The sequence below is a fragment of the Pongo abelii genome, chromosome 20, assembly GCF_028885655.2.
Source record: "Pongo abelii isolate AG06213 chromosome 20, NHGRI_mPonAbe1-v2.0_pri, whole genome shotgun sequence".
Taxonomy (NCBI): Eukaryota; Metazoa; Chordata; class Mammalia; order Primates; family Hominidae; genus Pongo; species Pongo abelii.
Window position 1 is genome coordinate 18,640,359 of NC_072005.2, and position 18,813 is coordinate 18,659,171.

General features: G+C 64.1%; 1 protein-coding gene across 14 annotated transcripts; it reads left to right on the forward strand.

Moving 5' to 3' along the window:
- Positions 1–1,329: 1,329 nt before the first annotated feature.
- Positions 1,330–18,781, forward strand: SSBP4 (single stranded DNA binding protein 4). 14 transcript variants are annotated; one of them, XM_063719370.1, is made up of 18 exons: positions 1,330–1,460; positions 11,571–11,643; positions 11,972–12,033; positions 12,118–12,202; positions 15,069–15,158; positions 15,580–15,645; positions 15,878–15,937; positions 16,024–16,093; positions 16,231–16,301; positions 16,378–16,445; positions 16,792–16,837; positions 16,933–16,968; positions 17,062–17,116; positions 17,205–17,275; positions 17,367–17,445; positions 17,804–17,832; positions 17,928–18,151; positions 18,435–18,781. In XM_063719370.1, exons 5-17 carry the CDS (start codon positions 15,096–15,098, stop codon positions 18,135–18,137), a joined length of 924 nt encoding a protein of 307 aa, XP_063575440.1. In that variant the 5' UTR covers positions 1,330–1,460; positions 11,571–11,643; positions 11,972–12,033; positions 12,118–12,202; positions 15,069–15,095; the 3' UTR covers positions 18,138–18,151; positions 18,435–18,781. The 14 variants fall into 14 exon arrangements, with proteins under 14 accessions (XP_063575440.1, XP_054395905.1, XP_054395906.1 ...); XM_054539931.2 differs by lacking the exon at positions 1,330–1,460 and adding an exon at positions 3,581–3,907; XM_024238201.3 differs by lacking the exon at positions 1,330–1,460 and adding an exon at positions 3,583–3,907 and having other exon boundaries at positions 17,928–18,035.
- Positions 18,782–18,813: the final 32 nt, after the last annotated feature.

The following is an 18,813-nucleotide window of genomic DNA, read 5'->3' on the forward strand; positions in this document are numbered from 1 at the left end:
TCCTCCAGGCACAGGCCCTGACCCGTATTTAGGGGACATCCATGGTGGGTGACTCACCACTGTCCACCCCAAGAAGCAGAGACCCAGCCGAGGACCTGCCCTGGGCCCCTTCCCGGGGCAACCTCCCTGCCCGCTCTGTGCCACCTTGATCTCACTGGCAACCCCACGGAGCTTCTTAGGTTTTTTTAGTTTTTGTTGTTGTTTTGAGACGGAGTCTCACTCTATGCCCAGGCTGGAGTGCAATCTTGGCTCACTGCAACCTCCGCCTCCCAGGTTCAAGCGATTCTCCTGCCTCAGCCTCCTGAGTAGCTGGGATTACAGACGCCCGCCACTACACCCAGCTAATTTTTGTGTTTTGAATAGAAACGGGGTTTCACCATGTTGTTTAGGCTGGTCTCGAACTCCTGACCTGAGGTGATTCGCCCGCCTCAGCCTCCCAAAGTGCTGGGATTACAGGCATGAGCCACCGCGCCCGGCCGGTTTTTTTAGTTTTTAGTAAGTCTTGCTCTGTCGTCCAGGCTGAAGTGCAGTGGCCCGATCACAGCTAACTGCTGCCTTCACCTGCTGGGTTCAAGCCATCATCCCGTCTCGGCCTCCGAAGTGCTGGGACTATGGGCACACGCTGCCACCACGTGCGGCCTCCCATGGAGCTTCTTAAAATCGTGACTCCCATGGAGCTTCTTAAAATCTCTCCTCGCGGCTCCACCAACCTTCCATGGCTCCATAATGCTCTTAGAAAAAAATCTCACCCCCTCCCCTCTGGGCGTGGTCTATCTCTTTGCCTTCCCTGCCATCATCCCCCTCTTCTTCACCCTGCCCCGGCCACGGCCGCTTCCTGGCTCTGCCTCCAGCGCCTTCGCCGTGTGCCCACCTCAGGGCGTTAGCCCTTACTGTGACTACAGTCTGAACATTCCACTTCCAGGTCTTTCAAATCCACCCCTCCCCTCCCCGTTATTAATAATTTTTCCTCCCCTCCCTGCCCGTCCTTCGCGTGGGTGAGGGGGCCCTTTCTGCGGGTTCTGTCCCCGCAAGGCGCGCGCCCTGGTTGGGAGTGCGCGCAGCTCAGCCTCCCCGACGCCGCGTGGGACCCAGGGCCCGCTGCCCTTGCACTTTTCCGCCAGCGCCCAGGCTGTGTTTGGAGATCCTTCCCGGTTGCCATGAGAACCGCGCTCCTCGCTCCCGCCCTCCGCGCCTCCCCCTTCGCAGCTCTCTGGGCCGCCGGCGCCTCCGCCTCCCTCCCTCCTTCCCTCCCTCCCTCCGCCTCCGCCCTCCCCCGGGAGACCGACCGACCCCGCCGTCGCCCGTCCTGTCACCAGGGGTCCCCTCCCTCTTACGCACGTGGCACTCCCTGAAATTAACCGACTGACTTGCCAGCTTTTGACTGTCCGCCTCCCCCATCAGATTCTGAGCTTCAAGAGGTAGCAACGTGTCCCGGCTGGGTCTCCGGAGCCCAGCACACAGTAGGCGTTCAATACATGTTTAACGGGGTGAAGAGTCACATTGACCCAAGGAACCGTGGCTCACAGGGGGCGAGGGACCCAACCAGGGCACACAGGGCCCTGGGGAGCCACGGAGCTTTGGGAGATTAAATTGGGGGTGGCAGGAGGGGCATCTGCCGGGCCCGGGAGTCCTGGTTGTCACCAAGGCTCTGTGTGACTTTGGGTGAGCCACACCCTCTCTGTGCCTCATTAGGAGTAGGCGCTGAAGGGGGCAGTGGTGGGGGCGGTCATTAGGATGGGAGTGACCTGGACGCCGAAGCCCACGCCCCCCGTGGTCCCCCAGGCTCCGGGGCCGTAGCCAGCCCGAGGCCCTGCGGAATTGTGCGGGCCCCTCCTACCCCGCCGAGCCGGGGCCCGGAGGCCCGCGGGAGAGGAAGCTGGGGGAGGGGGCGGCCGGCTGGACAGGAAGTGGGAAGGGCTGGCGTCCCCCCTCCCGCGCCGAGGCCCCTCGGGGAGGAGGCGGGGCTGGGGCCGGTCCTGCCCTTCCCTTCCTCTCCGCGGGTCTGGAGCCCCGGCGGCTCCCGACTTCCCGCCGGCCAGAAGGCTTGGGGTGGGGGCGGGGGATTCTCACGTACTGGGGGGCGGTCTCTATCGGGGAGGCATCTGGGGGGTCAGCTGGCAGCGAGAGACATCCAGACATTCACACACAAACACACACACACACACACGAAACGCGAGCACAGAGCCACACACAGGTCCCAGGGAGCTGGCGGCCCACCCACGCGCAGAGGCACACACGTGCACATTCGGCACACACTTGTGCACAGAACCTCACTGAGCGATTCGGCCCGACTCGGACCCACAACTGCCACCGCGCAGCCAGGGACAGTCGCCGAGACAGCGATCATTTATTGGGTGTTTGCCAGCCCCCCACGCACAAGGATGCACACGTGCACTCACACAGGAGCCGCGTGTTTGCACACACACACGCGGGCTTGCATAGGAAAAAAGAGGAATAGCCATGGCAAACACAGAAACATCTAGACCTAGAGTCAACCGCACCGCCTTCCCCTACCCTGCCCGTCCACACACGACCCACTGGTACCCGGGCACCCTTGCCCTGCGGGGGTCCCTGCCACAGTATCCGCCCCCACCCTCTCTGAACACCCCTGGTGGGGGGATGAAGGGCCCTAAGAAGGGGAAAAGGGCACCCACTGCCTGCACCCTGACTCCTGCAGACAAAGGTGGGATGCGCCCCATTTACAGCTACAGCACCGAGGCTGAGAAGCCCAAACAGCAGTCACCCAGCACCTAGTATTGTCACACCGGGTGTTACTTTGGGGTGGTGCCAGGTGGCTCCCACAGCCTGGATACTATAGGAGCTTTGTGTCTGTGTGCCTGGGTTGTGTCTGTGTTGTGTGACTTCGGGCGGGAGGCTGAGTGTCCGCAGGCCCTGTGACTGTGGAGCTGGGTAGGGTGTGGTTCTCAGGAGGCCGTGATAGTGCGCCCCAGGGTGACTGTGAGTTAACTCCGTGGGCTCTGTCCACGGCTGTTGGAAGCTGTGGCATGGCCTTGCATAAGCGCGCGTCTGCGTGAGGCTGGGTGCCTGTGTGCGGTGGCCTGTGTTTAGTTGTTCCAAGACGGCCACTGTGAGCTGGGTGTGTGGCAGTGTATGTGTGTCGCTGGGCGGGCTGTGTGTGCGGTGGTTCCCACCCGTGCTGAGTGTGGGTAGCTCTGCGGGGTGAGACACCCAATGTCACTGCCTGAGGCTTTATGGGGCTATCCGCAGTCGTTCCAGCATCGGGGTACACTTTTGCTGTGTAGAGCGCTATGTTGAGTGTCGCTGCGAATGTGTGTGGCTGGGTGTACAACAATGTGGGTGGCCGGCTCCATTTGAGGTGGGTGAACGTGTGTGTGCACGCGCGCGTGTGCAGCCGCGATCAGCTGTGCGTCCCTGGGTGGCCGTCCGGGATCCCGACACGCGAGTGTGTAGCTGCGCCCCCACCCCCCGCGGCGGGCACTGCGCGTGCGCGCTCCGCCCGCGGTCCCGGCGGCGGGACCCACCGGCGCGCCCGCCATCGCCCCTTTAAGAGCGGCGCCCGCGGGCGGCGCAGAGGCAGCGGGCGGGGGCGCGCGCGGCGGGAGGAGGGGAGCGCGCGTTTCCCGGAACAGCCCGCGCGGAGGAAAGGGAGGAAAAAAAGCCACCCTGCGGCCGGGGCCAGAGCTGGAGCCGCCGCTGCCGCCGCCGCCGCGGCCGTCTGGAGCTCCCCCGCGCGGACGATGCCTGCCGTGCCCGCCTGGGGCTCGGGGCGGTGAGGCCCGGGGCGCGGGGTAGCTATGGCGACGGCGAGCGCGGCCCGCGGCGCCGCCTGACAGGTGTGGGCCCCGGCGGCGGCGGCGCGGAGCAGCATGTACGCCAAGGGGGGCAAGGGTTCGGCCGTGCCCTCCGACAGCCAGGCCCGCGAGAAGTGAGTGCGGGGCCGGGGCCGGGGGCGGGGCTCGGCGCCGCGCTCTTCCGTGGGCTCCGGCGCGGGCGGGCACCGCGCGGGGCACGTGGGCGCGGGCGGCGGGGAGCGCGGAGCCTGAGCGCGCTCGAGGGGTCGCGAGATTGGCGGGGGCGCGCGACCCCCGAGGGGCACGAGATTGGCGGGGGGCGCGCGAGACCCCGAGGGGTCGCCGGAGTTGAGGGGTGGTGGGCGACCCGAGGGGCGCTAGACGGGAGTGGACGGGCGAGACTCGAGCGGCTCCAGGGGTCGCGAGATTGGCGGGGGCGCGCGAAACCCGAGGGCGCGAGATTTGAGGGGGCGCGTGAGATCCCCGAGCGGGACTCGGGGGTCGCGAGGCCTCCCCGAGACGTGGGTGCGCGAGGCTGCGGACGCACGGGGATCGAGGTCAGCGAAGTTTTCCGGGACGAACAAGAGTGTCGGCTCGGGGACCCCAGGCGCCTGGGGAAGAGCTGGAGAGCGGCTGGAGGGGCGCGCGGCCACCTGTCTGCCCTGGCTCCAGCAGCTGTGTGGGGCCCCTGGGGAAGCCGCACGGTTCACAGTCCGGGGGCGGGTGGGGACGACGGAGCCCCTCTCGATACCACCGAAGAGTGCATACTGAGGGCCCTTCTTGTTCTGGGCGTGGCTCCAGGCCGTGGGTACCAGGCGCTGTGAAGCTGGTAGGGGCAGGTTCCACCGTGCGGATGGAGGAAGGGTCGTGGTGGGGCTGAGGTCTCTCGGGGTGGGGAGTCAGCCGAGTGTGCTCTCCGGGTGGAAAGCATTTGAAAGGTGCTTGGAGCAGTGACCGTCCCGCAGGAAGGGCACGGGGCAGTTTGCAGTGTTGTTAAAAGTGCCCAGAGGCCGGGCGCGGTGGCTCACGCCTGTAATCCCAGCACTTTGGGAGGCCGAGGCGGTCGGATCACGAGGCTAAGAGATTGAGACAATCCTGGCCAACATGGTGAAACCCCGTCTCTACTAAAAATACAAAAATTAGGTGGGCGTGGGCGCCTGTAGTCCCAACTACTCGGCAGGCTGAGGCAGGAGAATCGCTTGAACCCGTGGCGCAGAGGTTGCAGTGAGCCGAGATGACGCCACTGCACTCCAGCCTGGCGACAGAGCCAGATTCCATCTCAAAAAAAAAAAAAAAAAAAAAAAAGTGCCCAGGAGGAGGGGAGTCTTGTCATAGCTGATGGGGGACTTGCAGGATCCTTGAAGTTGAGCTACCTGGAGAGGCCCGGGGTGTGGAACTGGCCACCAAAGCAGAGAGAAGGCTGGGTCAGCAGGGAGGGGTCCCATGAGGACCTGCCTTGAGGGCCAGGCCAGTAGTGAGGACTTGAATGTCTGGGTGCTGGAGAGGAGCCCTGGACGTTGGCTGAGTGTCCCCCATCCTGCCTCTTCTGCCTAGGCTGACTTGGGATGCCCCACCCCTCCACAAAGATGACTGTCCCCTCTGCCCAGCCTCTGGGTCATTTTGGAGAAGAGGCTCTTCTGGCCGGAAGGTGGTAGGCAAATGACTGCACTGTCAGGCCTCCTTTGCCTGTGTGCAGTGAGGAAGATGAGCTCCATTTCCAAGCACCCTTAAGCCCAAAGACTTTTTGAAACTGGCCTCTGGCTCCTGCTCAGGTTGGAAGCAGGAGGTGTCTGCCATGGTCACCCCTGGACCCCTGGTCTGTCTCCTGTGTGTCTCCAGCCAGCTGCTGGCTCTGGAGGCAACCACCCACCCAGTGGGAATCGGGACCGTTCACTGATTCAGCATATCTGCCCTGGGTGTCCCAGGGTGTGGCAGTCGGGAAGGCAGGCTCTGGTCGGGATGGCAGGGTCGGTGGCCCTGAAGAAGCCCCCACCCCAGCAGGGAGGCAGGTATCCAGTTACCAGAAGAAAGCAAAGTGGATGATAGATAGTGAAGGGTGAGAGGATGTCAGGTGGAGGGCACAGCAAGTGGAAAGGCCCTGAGATGGGACTAGGAAAAGGAGCTGGGGCTGGGCCCAGGTGGAGGAAGAGGCAGCCTGCAAGAGTGCCAGATGGGCCACAGTTGGTTGTGTGTGCAGAAGCGCGCTCTGGCTCCCAGGTGGAGTGGGGCTTATAGGGGTCAGGAACAGAGGCTGGGAGTCCCTGGGGATGTGGACACAGTTGTCTGAAAGAGAGTTGGGGAGGCTGGGAGTGGTGGCTCACGCCTATAATCATCCTAGCACTTTGGGAGGCCAAGGTGGGTGGATCATTTGAGGTCAGGAGTTCGAGACCAGCCTGGCCAACATGATGAAACCCTGTCTTTACTAAAAATACAAAAAGTAGCCGGGCGTGGTGGCGGGTGCCTGTAATCCCAGCTACTCTGGAGACTGAGGTGAAAGGATCGCTTGAACCTAGGAGGTAGAGGTTGCAGTGAGCTGAGATCGCGCCACTGCCCTCCAGCTTGGGTGACAGGGCGAGACTCCATCTCAAAAAGAACAAAAAAAGAAAAACAGTGAAAGAGAGCTGATGGCAGCCTGGACCCAAGTAAGAAGAAAGAGATTTCATAGGTTTGAGCCGGGGGTGGTAGGGTGAGGGGGTTAGCTGCATTCCTGGCCCCCTTCCCATACTGTCCTCCCACTCCCCAACCTGCCCAGTAGAGGTGCTTTGGGGACACTGGCCTCGGGACTCAAGGCTCTCCGAAGTCCCTCAGCTGCCAGTGGGGAGGCTGCAGGGCCCATCTTTGGCCAGAGCCAGCCTGCATGCTTCCACTTCACGGAGAGGGTCTCGTGTAAGTGTTGGTTTGGAGGTGAGGTTCCTCTCTGAAAGCAAGCCTGGAAAACGCCAGATGGCCGCATCCACCCATTTCAACGAAAGGGACACCGGGGCCCTGGAGAGGAAGCCACCTGACGAGAACTCAGCTTCTCTGGCACAGATGAGCTCTCAGAGGCAGCCCCAGGCCTCAGTTTCCTCGTGTGAAATGTGGACACCGTAGGCAGAGCACCTCCCGGGGCAGCCACTCGGCTCTCAGGAAGTATCTGCCTCCGGCAAGCCACTTCCTGCCTCTGGGCCTCGGTTTCCTTCTCTGTGAAATGGGGTGAAGAGGTTACACTGCTCCAAACCTCGACTCCCCAGCACTGCACTTTTCTTCCTGCAATGAGCCTCATGCCTCCTAAAAATGAGACGCTGCCTATCCTTCCTTCTCTCTCTGGCCCCAATCCTGAGCCCCTCCTGGCTGCCCTTGGAGCCTACAGGCCTCCCCCGCTCACGCTAGGTCTCAGCCAGCTGGCTCCAGAAAGGGACCGAGCACCTGGTGGGTGCTGCCCTCGGGGGCTCGCAGCAGATGGCAGTGACTGCGGAGTGCGGGGGCAGCAGAGTGGGCTGAGGGAGGCTGGGGTCTGAGTGGGCCACTCGCAAGAAGAGGAGCGTGTGTATATTCTTCAGCACTCAAGTGTTGCCAGGCAGGTTGAGAAGAGGTCCATGAATCACAGCCATGGTTGGTGTTGCCTGGCAGCTCGTGGGTTTCTCCCGGGCTTGATTTTGAGCCAGCACATGGATGCCGGTGGCTTGTTCATCAGCCTGGCAGGTAAGCCAGGGATGGGATTCACAATTGGACGTGGTCATTTTGGCCCCTGGCTGGAAATGGCTATGAGGGGCAGGTGTGGAAGGTAGTAAGGAGAGGCCGCCACTTTGCCAAGAAGCTGCCAGGGGCCTGGCCTTTAGGGTTGGCAGAGGGGAGGGAGGACAGCGAGGGTTGGAGGGTCCCTTTGGGGACAGCAGCTGAGACCTGGTGACGGATGGCACAGTGACACAAAGCCGTGAGTGGCAGGTGTCTCCTGCCCCAGCAGCGTCTGTGTCTAGGAGGGCGCTGAGCAGGGAACATCCGTTGCAGCCATTCTGGGTAATTATGGTAACTCGCGTCATTACGGTGGTAGCTGTGGTACATTTCAGGCCACCAGGCACTAGTACCCCATCCTGGCTCCGCTTCCCTGCGCAGCCTCATGCTCGCTCCAGGTCCAGGCGCCCCATGTCCTCTGAGTCTTGTGTTCCTTCTGCAGGGAGAGCTGCCTGCTGCTCTTCCGGGTGCTTCCCCATTTTCCTTTCTGGCCACCTGCCTGTATGGCACAGGGAGCCCTCATAGGTGACAGGCCCTGAGAGGTTGTGCTGGCCCAGGGCAGGTGGCCGGTGGGGGGCAGGGGGCACGGGTGATTTGCATCCAGAGCCCTTCCCTATAACTGAGCTCAGGGCCCCAACCGGTGGCGCCCCCAGACCTGGCCCCCGGAGCAGTACTCTGGGAGGGGAGGACCTTGTAGGTCCCAAAACTCCCTGGCCGAACAGCCAGGCTTCAAAACTTTTCACCCAAAACAATAACAACCCACAGTTCTTCCCTGGAGACTGAATCCTGTTTAAAATAAAAGGACCAACATGGAAGGGAAATCAGCAAAACCGAAAACTTCCTCTGGCCTCCCATCGCTCCCAGGATAAACTCCCAAATCCTCAGTGTGGACAGAATAGCTGCTGACCTTCATCAGTGCTTACCCCGTGGCTCGCCTAATCCTCCCGGCATCCCAGGAGGGGGTCCCCGGGCCAATTTGTTCATTCACTGGGGTGACTGTGGCCCAGGATGCCCAGCTCCATTCTAAGGGCGTTGCAGTGAGCAGACTCCAAGTCCCCACCCCACATCAAGCCACATTCCATCGGGGGCCCAAGACAGAGACTCTCAGATGGAGGAGACGGAGCAGGGTGGAGGCTTCCATGTGACAGTGAAGCCCCGATAGGTGACAGTGAAGCCCCGATAGGTGACAGTGGAGTCTCTGGGTGGAAGTGCCCCAGGCAGGGAAACAGTGCGCAGAGCCCTGGGGTGACAGGGCAGCCAGTGTGTGGGTCGGGGCGGGGAGCGGCACAGGAGGGTTTGAACAAGGAACATGGGGGTGGAGGGCACCCCCATGTGGGGGTGGGGGGAGCAGCACCTGGAGGGGACTCTGTCGTAATCCAGGTGGGAGACGGTGGGTGGCCTGGCCCAGGTGTGCAGTGGAGGTGGGGAGAGGTGCCCGAATCAGGAGGGAGATTTCCTTCAGTGTGTTTTTAAATGCAGTGGTGTCTGGGGACAGCTGGGTGGATCTCACACAGGTGCACGCCTGTGCGCAGGCCACCAGAGGCTCCTTGGACAGGATGTGTGTGTAAAGGCCAAGCTGACAGTCTCTGAGCAGGGAGAGGGGAGAGGGGAGAATGGGGAAGGGGTGGGGGCTCAGGGTGTCAAGGCTGGGCCTCTAGATGTCAGGTGGACAGGGAATCCCAAGTTTGGGAAAGGTCAGGCCATAGCACCCTCTGGACAGCCCCTACTTGAAGGCGTCATCAAAACAGGACGGGCAGCCGCACGGGGAGAGCAGAGGAGAAGACAGAGCTGGTAGCCGGGGGCAGGGGCTGGAGGCAGGAGGACAGCAGGACGGGGCGGAGAGGGCAGGCTGGGCTCTGGGGGGCCACCTCCTGGGTTAGGCACTTATGGGGACAGTCGAGGAACAGGAGACAAGGAAGGCAGGTGGAACCCTTCGCAGCCCCCTCCTTCAGGAGTCCCCCTGGGCCTTTTGGACAGCCATGCCCTGGGTGTGGGGTACCCAGAATGCAGCCTCGGCAGGACCTCCCGCTGCCCCCGCCCTCCCGGGGAAGCTCACCAGCGTTCCTGCAACTCTGTCTTACCCCACTCTGGCCTTTCATACCCCCTGCTCTGACCCCTAAGTGGGTGGGGTGGGAACTCTCTTCCACACCTGGCAGGTGGGTTGGCACTGGGCTCCCCAGGCTAGTCGGTCTGCCCCTCGAACCTGCCCACCCTGGCCTTGTGTGCTCCCCTTCCACTGATGGACGCAGGCCTGTCAGCCACTAGCCACAGGGAGAAGCCCAGAAGCCTCTAGATGGGCCAGGGTGCCACAGAAGTGAGCTAGACAGGCGGGCCTGCAGGCCGCAGGGCCAGGAAAGTAGAGGAAGAGCAGGTGTGGGAGACTGGAGGGGTGTGAGGTCAGGATCTAGCAGGGCCTGGGCTGGGGACACTCTCTCCAAGAGTGCTGTGATGATGCAGGGGTGACCACTGGGCGCTGTGTGTCCTGCCCCATCCCTGCCCCTGGGGTGGCCTTCACAGCTCACGTGGTGCAGTGTGAGCCTGGCGCCCTCCACCCTGGACCGCCTCCCCTCCCTGACGTCACCCCACTTGCCTTTCCATAGCCTCAGCGCCTTCCAAGCTGCCACAGAGCTCACCTCTCTTGACAGGTATTGCCTGTCTCTGTCTCTCCCCTCAAGAACATGGCCTCCAGGACAGGGGCCGGGTGTGTGCACTGCACAAAAGGCACTTCATGGATGCTGGAGGAACTAATGAAGAAGTGAATGAATGAAGGAGGGGAGGCAGGATGAGATTTGGGGCAAGGGCAGTGCCTGTGAGGACCAGGTGGGAGCAGGAAGTCCCCATGTTCTCTAGGGGCCGGGGCAGGAACAGGAGGGCTGGAAATCTGAAAGGGACCTGGGGGGCCTGATGGGTGGTGGGTGCTGGGATTGGAGCAGCCTGGCTGGGAGGGAGCAGAGCGTGAGTCAAAGGAAGGTTATTTTAGGATGGGGCCGGCAGCCAGAGAGGGCGGCGCAGCTGAGCTGGAGGCGGCTGGAAGGGCCCCCAGGCCTGCCTGCTTCTCGCCTCTAGGGCTCAGCCTCAGGCTGGCCCTCTGGTACCCTGTCTTGAATCTAAGAGTCCCCCAACCCCCAGCAGACTCTCATGGGTCCCTAGCTGGGCAGTAAAAGAGCTCTAAGCAGGGAGCGGCTCAGTTCCAGGGAGGTCCAGAAGGGCTGGTGCCACAGGACTGGGCGACCCTTTGGATAGGGGGTTTGTCCTCTGCTCTCTGGTGTGGCAGCTGGACTGGAGCAGGGTGGACAGTCCAGCCTCCCCCTGTGACCTGCAGAGGGCTGTGCTGGAGCCACCTGGCTGGGCGAGGGTGACCCAGGTCCAAGCTCTTGGGGTGCACAGTGGTTGAGAGGGTGAGTCCAGGGGTCCCTGGCAGGCTGGGGACTCGCGCAGAGCCCTGTGGGCGTTTGGGTAGGGCAGCACCACTGCAGACATGGCACTGCGGGCCTTACCTCCCCTGGCCCCCCACCTCCATTCCCCAGACACTGCCCCAGGCTCAGCACTGCCCTGACTGGGGACAGTCTGCAGAAAGGGTTGAGGCCACCATGGTGGATGGGCATCTCTTTCCCAAGGAAGAGATGGGGTCCAGGGACTGTGGGGGATGTGGGGTGGAGGACCCCTTCCCTCCTTCCTTCCTGGGCCGGGGAGGCTGGGGATGAGTTTGGAGGTGGGCCCTGAGCACACTACATGGCCCAGGGTGCCCAGTGTTCGTCCCCACCCCGCACACACTCAGGAATGACACTCCTCTATGGAGGAGACCTCCCCAGCGCTGAGGCCTCTCTGGAGTCTCAGTGTTGGCAGGACAGGGCCAGGACTTGGTCCTAGAGGGAGCGCGGAACACAGCTGAATTTGGCCCGGAATTGGGGATCAGGGATGCCTGGGAGGGGCCTGCAGGACATAGATGGATAACTATGAGTTGTCCCTGCTGAGCAGCTGGTGGGGAGGCCACCTTTCCACCCGCCCTCCTGAGAGATGGAAGGGCTTTAGGGTGGGCCCTTGCCTTGGAGAGCCTGAGCCCCCTGGGCCGCCTCGCCCCCACAGGTTGGCGCTGTACGTCTATGAGTACCTGCTGCACATCGGTGCCCAGAAGTCAGCCCAGACCTTCCTGTCTGAGGTAAGCCGCCACTTCCAGCCTGGCCCTCCCTCCTCACCCACACCCTGGGGGTCCTCCATTTCCACTGGGGATCCAGGGGGCAGGCCCGCGTTGCCCCTCTGATGGCCCTGGGAACTGAGGGCTCTGCGGGGTCCAGGCCCTGGGCTAGCATCCAGGCATCTGGTCCGCATGCCCAGCCGGGACCTGCCACACATCCTGGGACCCTCTGCCCACCCTGTTACCCTTCCCTTTCCACTCCCTCCCTGCCCAGATGTTCTCTGGGCACCCTGCTGGGTGGTGGGGCAGGGTCAGGTAGGGCCACCCCCTCACCACCTTCCTTTCCCTGCAGATCCGATGGGAGAAGAACATCACGCTGGGGGAGCCCCCCGGGTTCCTGCACTCCTGGTGGTGGTACGTGCTGGGCTGCTATGGGTGGGCTGTGGAAGGGGATTGAGGGGGGCACGTGGAGCAACCACCTTCCCCTTCGGCCCACAGCGTCTTCTGGGACCTGTACTGCGCGGCACCTGACCGAAGAGAGGCCTGCGAGCACTCCGGCGAGGCCAAGGCCTTCCAGGACTACGTGAGTCCTGGCCCCAGGGATTCAGGGGCTCCAGGGCGGGAGGTCTGCTGGGCCTCTGGCTGGGGAGGTGGGGTGGGGGCCTGCACAGCCAGAGGAGGGCTGGGGATGGTGTCAGTTTGGGGTTGACAGGTAGAGCTGCAGCTGCCACTCAAGCTCTTGGCCACTTCTGGGGGTCCCTCCACCTTCCACTTGGTCCAGGGTCACTCACAGAGTAAGGGAAAGCTCTTTCCACTGCACCACGCTTCTGAGGGTCCCCACAGCCCTCCCACCCCCATCAGGGCACTGGGGGGTGCCATTTCCCCGCCTCTCATGTGAGCCTGCGTGGAGATGGGGGAAGCTCACTGCCTTCCCCCTCCTCTGCCGTGTGTGCATTGGGAGTCACTGCTGCTCCTCTGAGTGGGGAGCCCAGGTCGGGGTGCCTGATGGGCCAGGCACTGGGACACTTTTTGACCTTGCCACGTACCTGGAGCTGCCCACTCCCTCTCTGCTGTCATTTTCCCTCTGGGTTGGAAGAGGTCAGAGGCCAGCCTGGAGTGGAGGCTGCCTGGCTAACACCAGGGGATGGCAGCCTCCTGTTGTCATGGGGCAGCAGATGGCAGCCCTTCCCTTCATCCTCTGTGCTGGGCCACCTGGCCCCCTCTGTTGGGTCTGAGGGGGAGGTGCCAGCTCTGCCGGTGGGCGTCTGGGGGGCGCCAGTCCCGCCCACCCCCTGCCCCCTGTGCGCCGGAGCGCAGGCCCCAGCAAGGCAGAGGCGGCCCAAGGGGTGGGGCGCCCATGTCTCTGAAGATGCCTCCAGCACTCTGAATGAGAGCTGGGTGCGCTGAAGCCCTCCTGGCGTCACTGCTGTTCACCCCATGGTGTCCCACTACGCGTGTGTGGTCCCCTTGTCCTAGTCCCGCTAGATCTGGGGCCCCGGGGGTGTCTGGAGCTGTGGACTTGGGCGACTCTGCCCCCATCCCTGCCGTCTGGGTTTAGCATCCTCTCTGGGCGCCCCCCGCCGGGCCAGGAGGGCGGAGCTGGCGAGTCGGCGTGAACGCGCTTCCTAGGCGCGCGGCGGTTACCATGGCAGCGCCGGCGCAGAGCGTAGACCGCAGGGCCCAGGGCGGAGGCCGCCCAAGCCCTGGGGTGACCGAATCCCCGCGGGGACTCGTCATGCCGGGCCGTCGCCTCCGTTGCTCTCGCTCTAACTGGGGGCTGCTTGCCCGCTGAGCCTGCACGGAGGCGGCCCCTTCCTCTCGCGCTTTTCTCTCGCCCTCCGAAGCGGGTGGGGGGGCTCTGTCCGCCCCTCCCCGGCTCCCTGCCGACCTTGGCGTCTCCAGGAAACGCCGGAGCGCCCAGCGCATCGCCATGGCAACGCGGGCCGGGCCGGCTCCTCTTCAGGGATGATTGACGTAGGGGGTCTGGCCCGGGCCAACCGCCAGGGAGGGCGCGCCGCCCGAGATTAACTAACTGCTCAGGGCCTAGAGTTGGGAAGCTGCGGGGCGCAGGGGGCGGGGGGGTGCGGTGGAGCGTCCCCGACCAGGAAACGCTCAGGCACCCACTGTGGCCCGAGAGGGGATTGCCCTCCCTGCGGGGTGGACAGACACAGGGCTCAAAGGTGCCCCTTCCCCACCCTCCGGGAGTGGACCGGAGGGGCCGCCTGGGAGCGCAGCTGCTCCAGGCCATTGTGTTTGTGGGAGGGGGCGGGGTGGGGGCCAGAGCCCAGAGGGGACCTGGCAGTTTGGAACTGAGAAAGTGGCACAGGAGTGGGGCCCTAGGGCACGAGGGCTTTCGAAGGATTTGTTCTGGGCCTTGGGAGTGCTCTCCGTCACGGTGGGCTTAGGGGGCTCCCGCCTCCACCCCCTCCCCCAGCTTAGGACCCTGGTGGGAGGCTTGAGGCTAACCTCAGAGAAGGGGCAGGAAGGGGCCAGCCCGCAGCCCCACAGGGGGAGGGAGGATTTCTCCAGGAGCCCCCCTCTAGGCAGGGGGCCCCTTGCAGCAGTCCCTGAGGGCAGGAAACGCTGTGTGACTGTAGGCAGAGTGCTCAACCTCTCTGAGCCCAAGTGGCTGTAGTTCATGCCACAAACACCTGAGTGTCCCTGTGTGCTGGCTTGGGCCAACCCTAGAGAGCCCATCTCCTTCTTTTTGGGGTTTGGGGCTTGGCCTGGACCATACAGACAGGGGCCAGGAGAGAAGTTCTCCCCTCCCTGTCCCCAGAGGTGTCCTTCTGCCCTCAGACGGGGCCTCACATCCCCACCTCACATCCCCCTTCCCACTTTCCTCCTGCCAGACCCTGTAGGCCCCATAGCAGACAGGTCTAGAACTTGGTCCCCGGCCAGGTCTGGGCTGCCACCACAATTTCTGGCAGATACAGGAAGCCCCCTCTCCAGCACCCTGTCTTGTCCCCTTCTCCATCTGAGAGAGGCTGGGGGATGGGGACCCCACCCCAGAATCCTGCTTTTCCCCCCTCCCTCCTGGACGAAGGGCAGGGTGGGGTGGGGCAGGGGTCTACACCTGCTCTAAGGTGGAGCCTTCAGGGAGGCTCTTGAAACTGCGGGTATATTTGTGTGTATGTTTATTTGGGGGGTCCTGAGTAGAGTTGGGGACCCAGCTGAGCTGCCCTGCCAGCCAGGACGATGCAGGGCCAGTTGGGATGGGTCTGGAGTGGGGAGCAAGTCTGTGAGAAATGAGGGCGACACTGGGTCCTGGGTCCTACAGGGTCCTCAGACCCACAGATCTTCAGGCCGACAACCCCAGTGTGCTCACTGACCAATGCCAGCTCGCTGTCCCATGGGGCCAGCCACCTGCAGAGAGGAGGGGGCACACCCCAGGTAGGAAGTGTCCAAGTGTCCTGACCTGGCCCTCTGGGTTTCCCGCACCCCTACAGAGTGCTGCAGCCGCCCCCAGCCCTGTTATGGGGAGTATGGCCCCAGGTGATGCAATGGCCGCAGGCCCCATGGCGGCTGGCTTCTTCCAGGTACGGCCCCGGCTGGAGTCCACTGGCCCCCAACTCTGGCTGAACATGCGTTTGAGAGTGGGGGGGTCCCACATGGGCAGAGGTCATGAGGCCGGCAGGCTGGAGTTGGGTGGGAGGGTCCTCTGTGCCGCAGGTGTGCCCAGGTGGGCCTTTCAGGGGCCAGCGAGGGAGGGCCCGAGTGCAGTGGAGGGTGGGTGTCTGTGCCCTTGGCCTGCACATGTGTGCGCACAGGGTGCTTAGGGATGCAGTGGCCACAGTGGTCCTGGTGACCACTGGTGCCTGAGTCCTGCCCTCAAGCCTTCCCACAAGGTCCCTGTCCCATAGGCTGGCCCACCCCTCTGCCTCCATGGAGCCCCTCCCCTCCTCAGCCAAACCCAGTAGGGCCTCACTCCCCCCAACCCACCTGGTTCTGTCCTCCTAGGGCCCCCCCGGCTCCCAGCAGTCCCCCCACAACCCCAACGCCCCCATGATGGGGCCTCACGGTCAGGTAAGGAGCTGTGGTGCCTGCCCCTCACACACACACACATCCCCTCCCGCAGCGCTGCCCCCTCCCACCCTCAAGCCATGATGTCCTGGCTGGCACCAGCTGGCCGGACTTTGCTGGCTAGTTCTGGAGGAGGGGGCTCCCCAGGTCGGGGGGGCCCCAGCATAGCAGGAATGGGGTAGCTTTGGGGACCAGAGGGTTGGGGGCGGTGCTGATCCCCGCCCACCTCTTCCAGCCCTTCATGTCACCGCGCTTCCCAGGGGGCCCCCGGCCCACCCTGCGGATGCCAAGTCAGGTGAGAAAGGGATGAGGGGAGGGCGGGCAGGAGCTGGGCCGGGGAGGGAGCACCCCACACTCAGTGCCGCCGCACCCCCTCCGCAGCCTCCCGCAGGCCTCCCTGGCTCCCAGCCCCTCCTCCCTGGCACCATGGAGCCCTCCCCACGAGCCCAGGGTGAGTAGGGAAGCTCCAGCCCCTATCCCGCCATCAATCAGAATTCCAGCTCTCAGAGCCCCGACCTTGCTGCCTCCCCACTGTCCACACTGGGGAATGGTCCAGGTCCAAGTCCCCTTCCTTCTGCCCCACCCCAGGGCATCCGAGCATGGGCGGCCCAATGCAGAGGGTGACGCCTCCTCGAGGCATGGCCAGCGTGGGGCCCCAGGTAAGAGTGGAGCCCTGGTGGGTGGGGACTTCGGGCTGTCCCTGGTCTGCCCCTCACAGCCCCTTTGCCTCCGCAGAGCTATGGAGGCGGCATGCGACCCCCACCCAACTCCCTTGCCGGCCCAGGCCTGCCTGCCATGAACATGTAAGACCCTTAGGGACCCTAGGAGTGTGCAGTTCGAAGGCCACCACCAGCTTCATGGCTGGGTCAGCTGGGGCAGGGTCCTGAATCCTCAGGACAGCCTTGGATATTGTTTATTTCATGGCCACTTTTGAGGGGAAACTGAGACTTGAAGTAGCAATTAGTCCCCTGGGGCCAGTGATGGGTTGGAATTGGAACCTGGCAGCTCATGGTGGCCACTTTTCCAGCAACATCTACTGCTCTGTGGTCTGTCTGGGGATACAGTGGAGCAGGGTGTTGGGGGGTGTGTGGTGAGGGCTGTGATCCACATGGACTAGCCCCAGAGTCTGTCGTCCACGGTCTGTTCCAGGGGCCCAGGAGTTCGTGGCCCGTGGGCCAGCCCCAGTGGAAACTCGGTGAGCCTGTGGCTGGGTGGGCAGGCCTGGGGTGGGGTGGGAGGGGCACTGGGTGAGCCGCCTGGCTGACGGCTCACAGCTGCCCCTGTCCCCAGATCCCCTACTCCTCCTCATCCCCTGGCAGCTACACGGTAAGTCTGAGCAAAGCTGGGTCACCCCTGGGCAGGGGCTGTGGGATGGCAGATGAGGGGCCATTTCTCACGGTTCCTGTCTCCTGTGTGCAGGGACCCCCAGGAGGAGGTGGGCCCCCTGGAACACCCATCATGCCTAGCCCTGGAGGTATGGCCTAGGCAGAGGCGGGGTGTGCTAGGGTGGTTATGCTTGGGGGAAACCCCGTCACACCTGGCACCCTTCTGGTCTCCCCCAGATTCCACCAACTCCAGCGAAAACATGTACACTATCATGAACCCCATCGGGCCGGGCGCCAGCAGGGCTAATGTGAGTGGGGGCTTTCGGGGGTGCTTCTCGAGGCGGTGACCCTAGTTGGGGAATGGGTGGCCCGAGTCCCACGCTGTCCCCATGCCCGCAGTTCCCGCTTGGCCCTGGCCCGGAGGGCCCCATGGCCGCCATGAGCGCGATGGAGCCTCACCACGTGAACGGATCCCTGGGTGAGTGGGCGTCCCTGCTCCCGCCCACGTTGCCTTCCCGGCCGTGCGCTCCCTGGCTGCCTCCCCCCGCCGACAGCCCGCCTGCCGGGTGGAGGCGCCTAGTGGCGTCCTGAGCCCCCCGGGGGCCGCTCAGTGACAGGGGCTGCTCCGAGCTGGAGGGGGATCCAGCGACCAAACCAGAGGATGCACTGACCGCCCCTCCCCGCCAGGCCCAACCCTCCACCTGGCCTCAGTCCCGGGCTGTGCGGGGTGGGGGCGCGGAGGCGGGGGAAGCTCGCGAGGGTCGTCGGCCCCTGGAGGCTGAGGGGCCTGGCGCCAGCACGTCTGAGCCGGTGCCCGTGTCTGTCCGTGTCTGTAGGCTCGGGCGACATGGACGGGTTGCCGAAGGTAAGGAGGCCGCGCTCCTGCCGGGGGTGGGATCCGGGGAAGCGGCGGGGAGGGGGCGGGGCAGAGAGTTGCGCGCTGACCGCGGCCGCCTCCAGAGCTCCCCCGGCGCCGTGGCCGGCCTGAGCAACGCCCCGGGCACCCCGCGGGACGACGGCGAGATGGCGGCCGCCGGGACCTTCCTGCACCCGTTCCCGAGCGAAAGCGTAAGCGACTGCGTCGACTCCCCCCCCGCGGCGGCGTCGGGCCGGAGGGGCCTGGCGGGCAGGCCCCGGCGGGGCGGCCGGGGGGCCAGAGCAAGACCGTGACCGCGGCGGGCCAGGTGGGGGGGCGGCCGCGGCATCCTTCCCCTCTCCTCAATCTCTCCCCCCCCCCCCCACCTCCCGCTCCTAGTTCACCGTCCCGATCCCATCCGCTCCCACCCCGGGACCCGCGCCCCAGGGCGGCCTTCCCATGCATCGTCCCTCCCCCGTTCCCTCCTGTCCCCACCCCATGTCTGCCCAGGACCCAGCCCTGCCCTGTCCCCCATTGTCCCTGGGGGCGGGTCCCAGCATCTTCCAGAGCTGAACTCGGCCTCTGCGCGCTGCCCCCTCCTCTCTCCGCAGTACTCGCCAGGGATGACCATGAGCGTGTGATGGGGCGGCAGCCCCGGGCCTCTCTGCGGGCCTAGGCTTCTGCCCAGCGCCCCTGCTCAGGGCGAGGGGCTGAGGTCACACCTCGGGCACCTGGACTCCTGGCCAATCAAGGCTTGCCCAGCTGGGAGGCCCCACACGAAAAGACTCTTACATTTTATTAAAAACGCAAGGACCTCAGAGACGTTCTTTTCTGTATGGACCCTTCCTGCCATTTGTATTTTGTCCCAGAGAGAAAGGCTCTTTGTGGGGCCCCTCTCCCCAGGACGTCAGGGGGTGGGGGCCCATCAATAAATGGAAGCTGGTTTTGGTTTTTGGTAGTTTGTCTCAGATTCCCTCTTTGGCCTTCTGC

What these genes read in the sequence shown, in the direction of transcription:
- SSBP4 (XM_054539930.2), top strand. Translation starts at nt 3,849, where the DNA reads ATGTACGCCAAGGGGGGCAAGGGTTCGGCCGTGCCCTCCGACAGCCAG. An exon ending in CCAGCCCCAGTGGAAACTCG is followed by an intron (nt 16,838 to 16,932) that starts GTGAGCCTGTGG and finishes CCCTGTCCCCAG; the next exon opens with ATCCCCTACTCCTCCTCATC. An exon ending in CATCATGCCTAGCCCTGGAG is followed by an intron (nt 17,117 to 17,204) that starts GTATGGCCTAGG and finishes GGTCTCCCCCAG; the next exon opens with ATTCCACCAACTCCAGCGAA.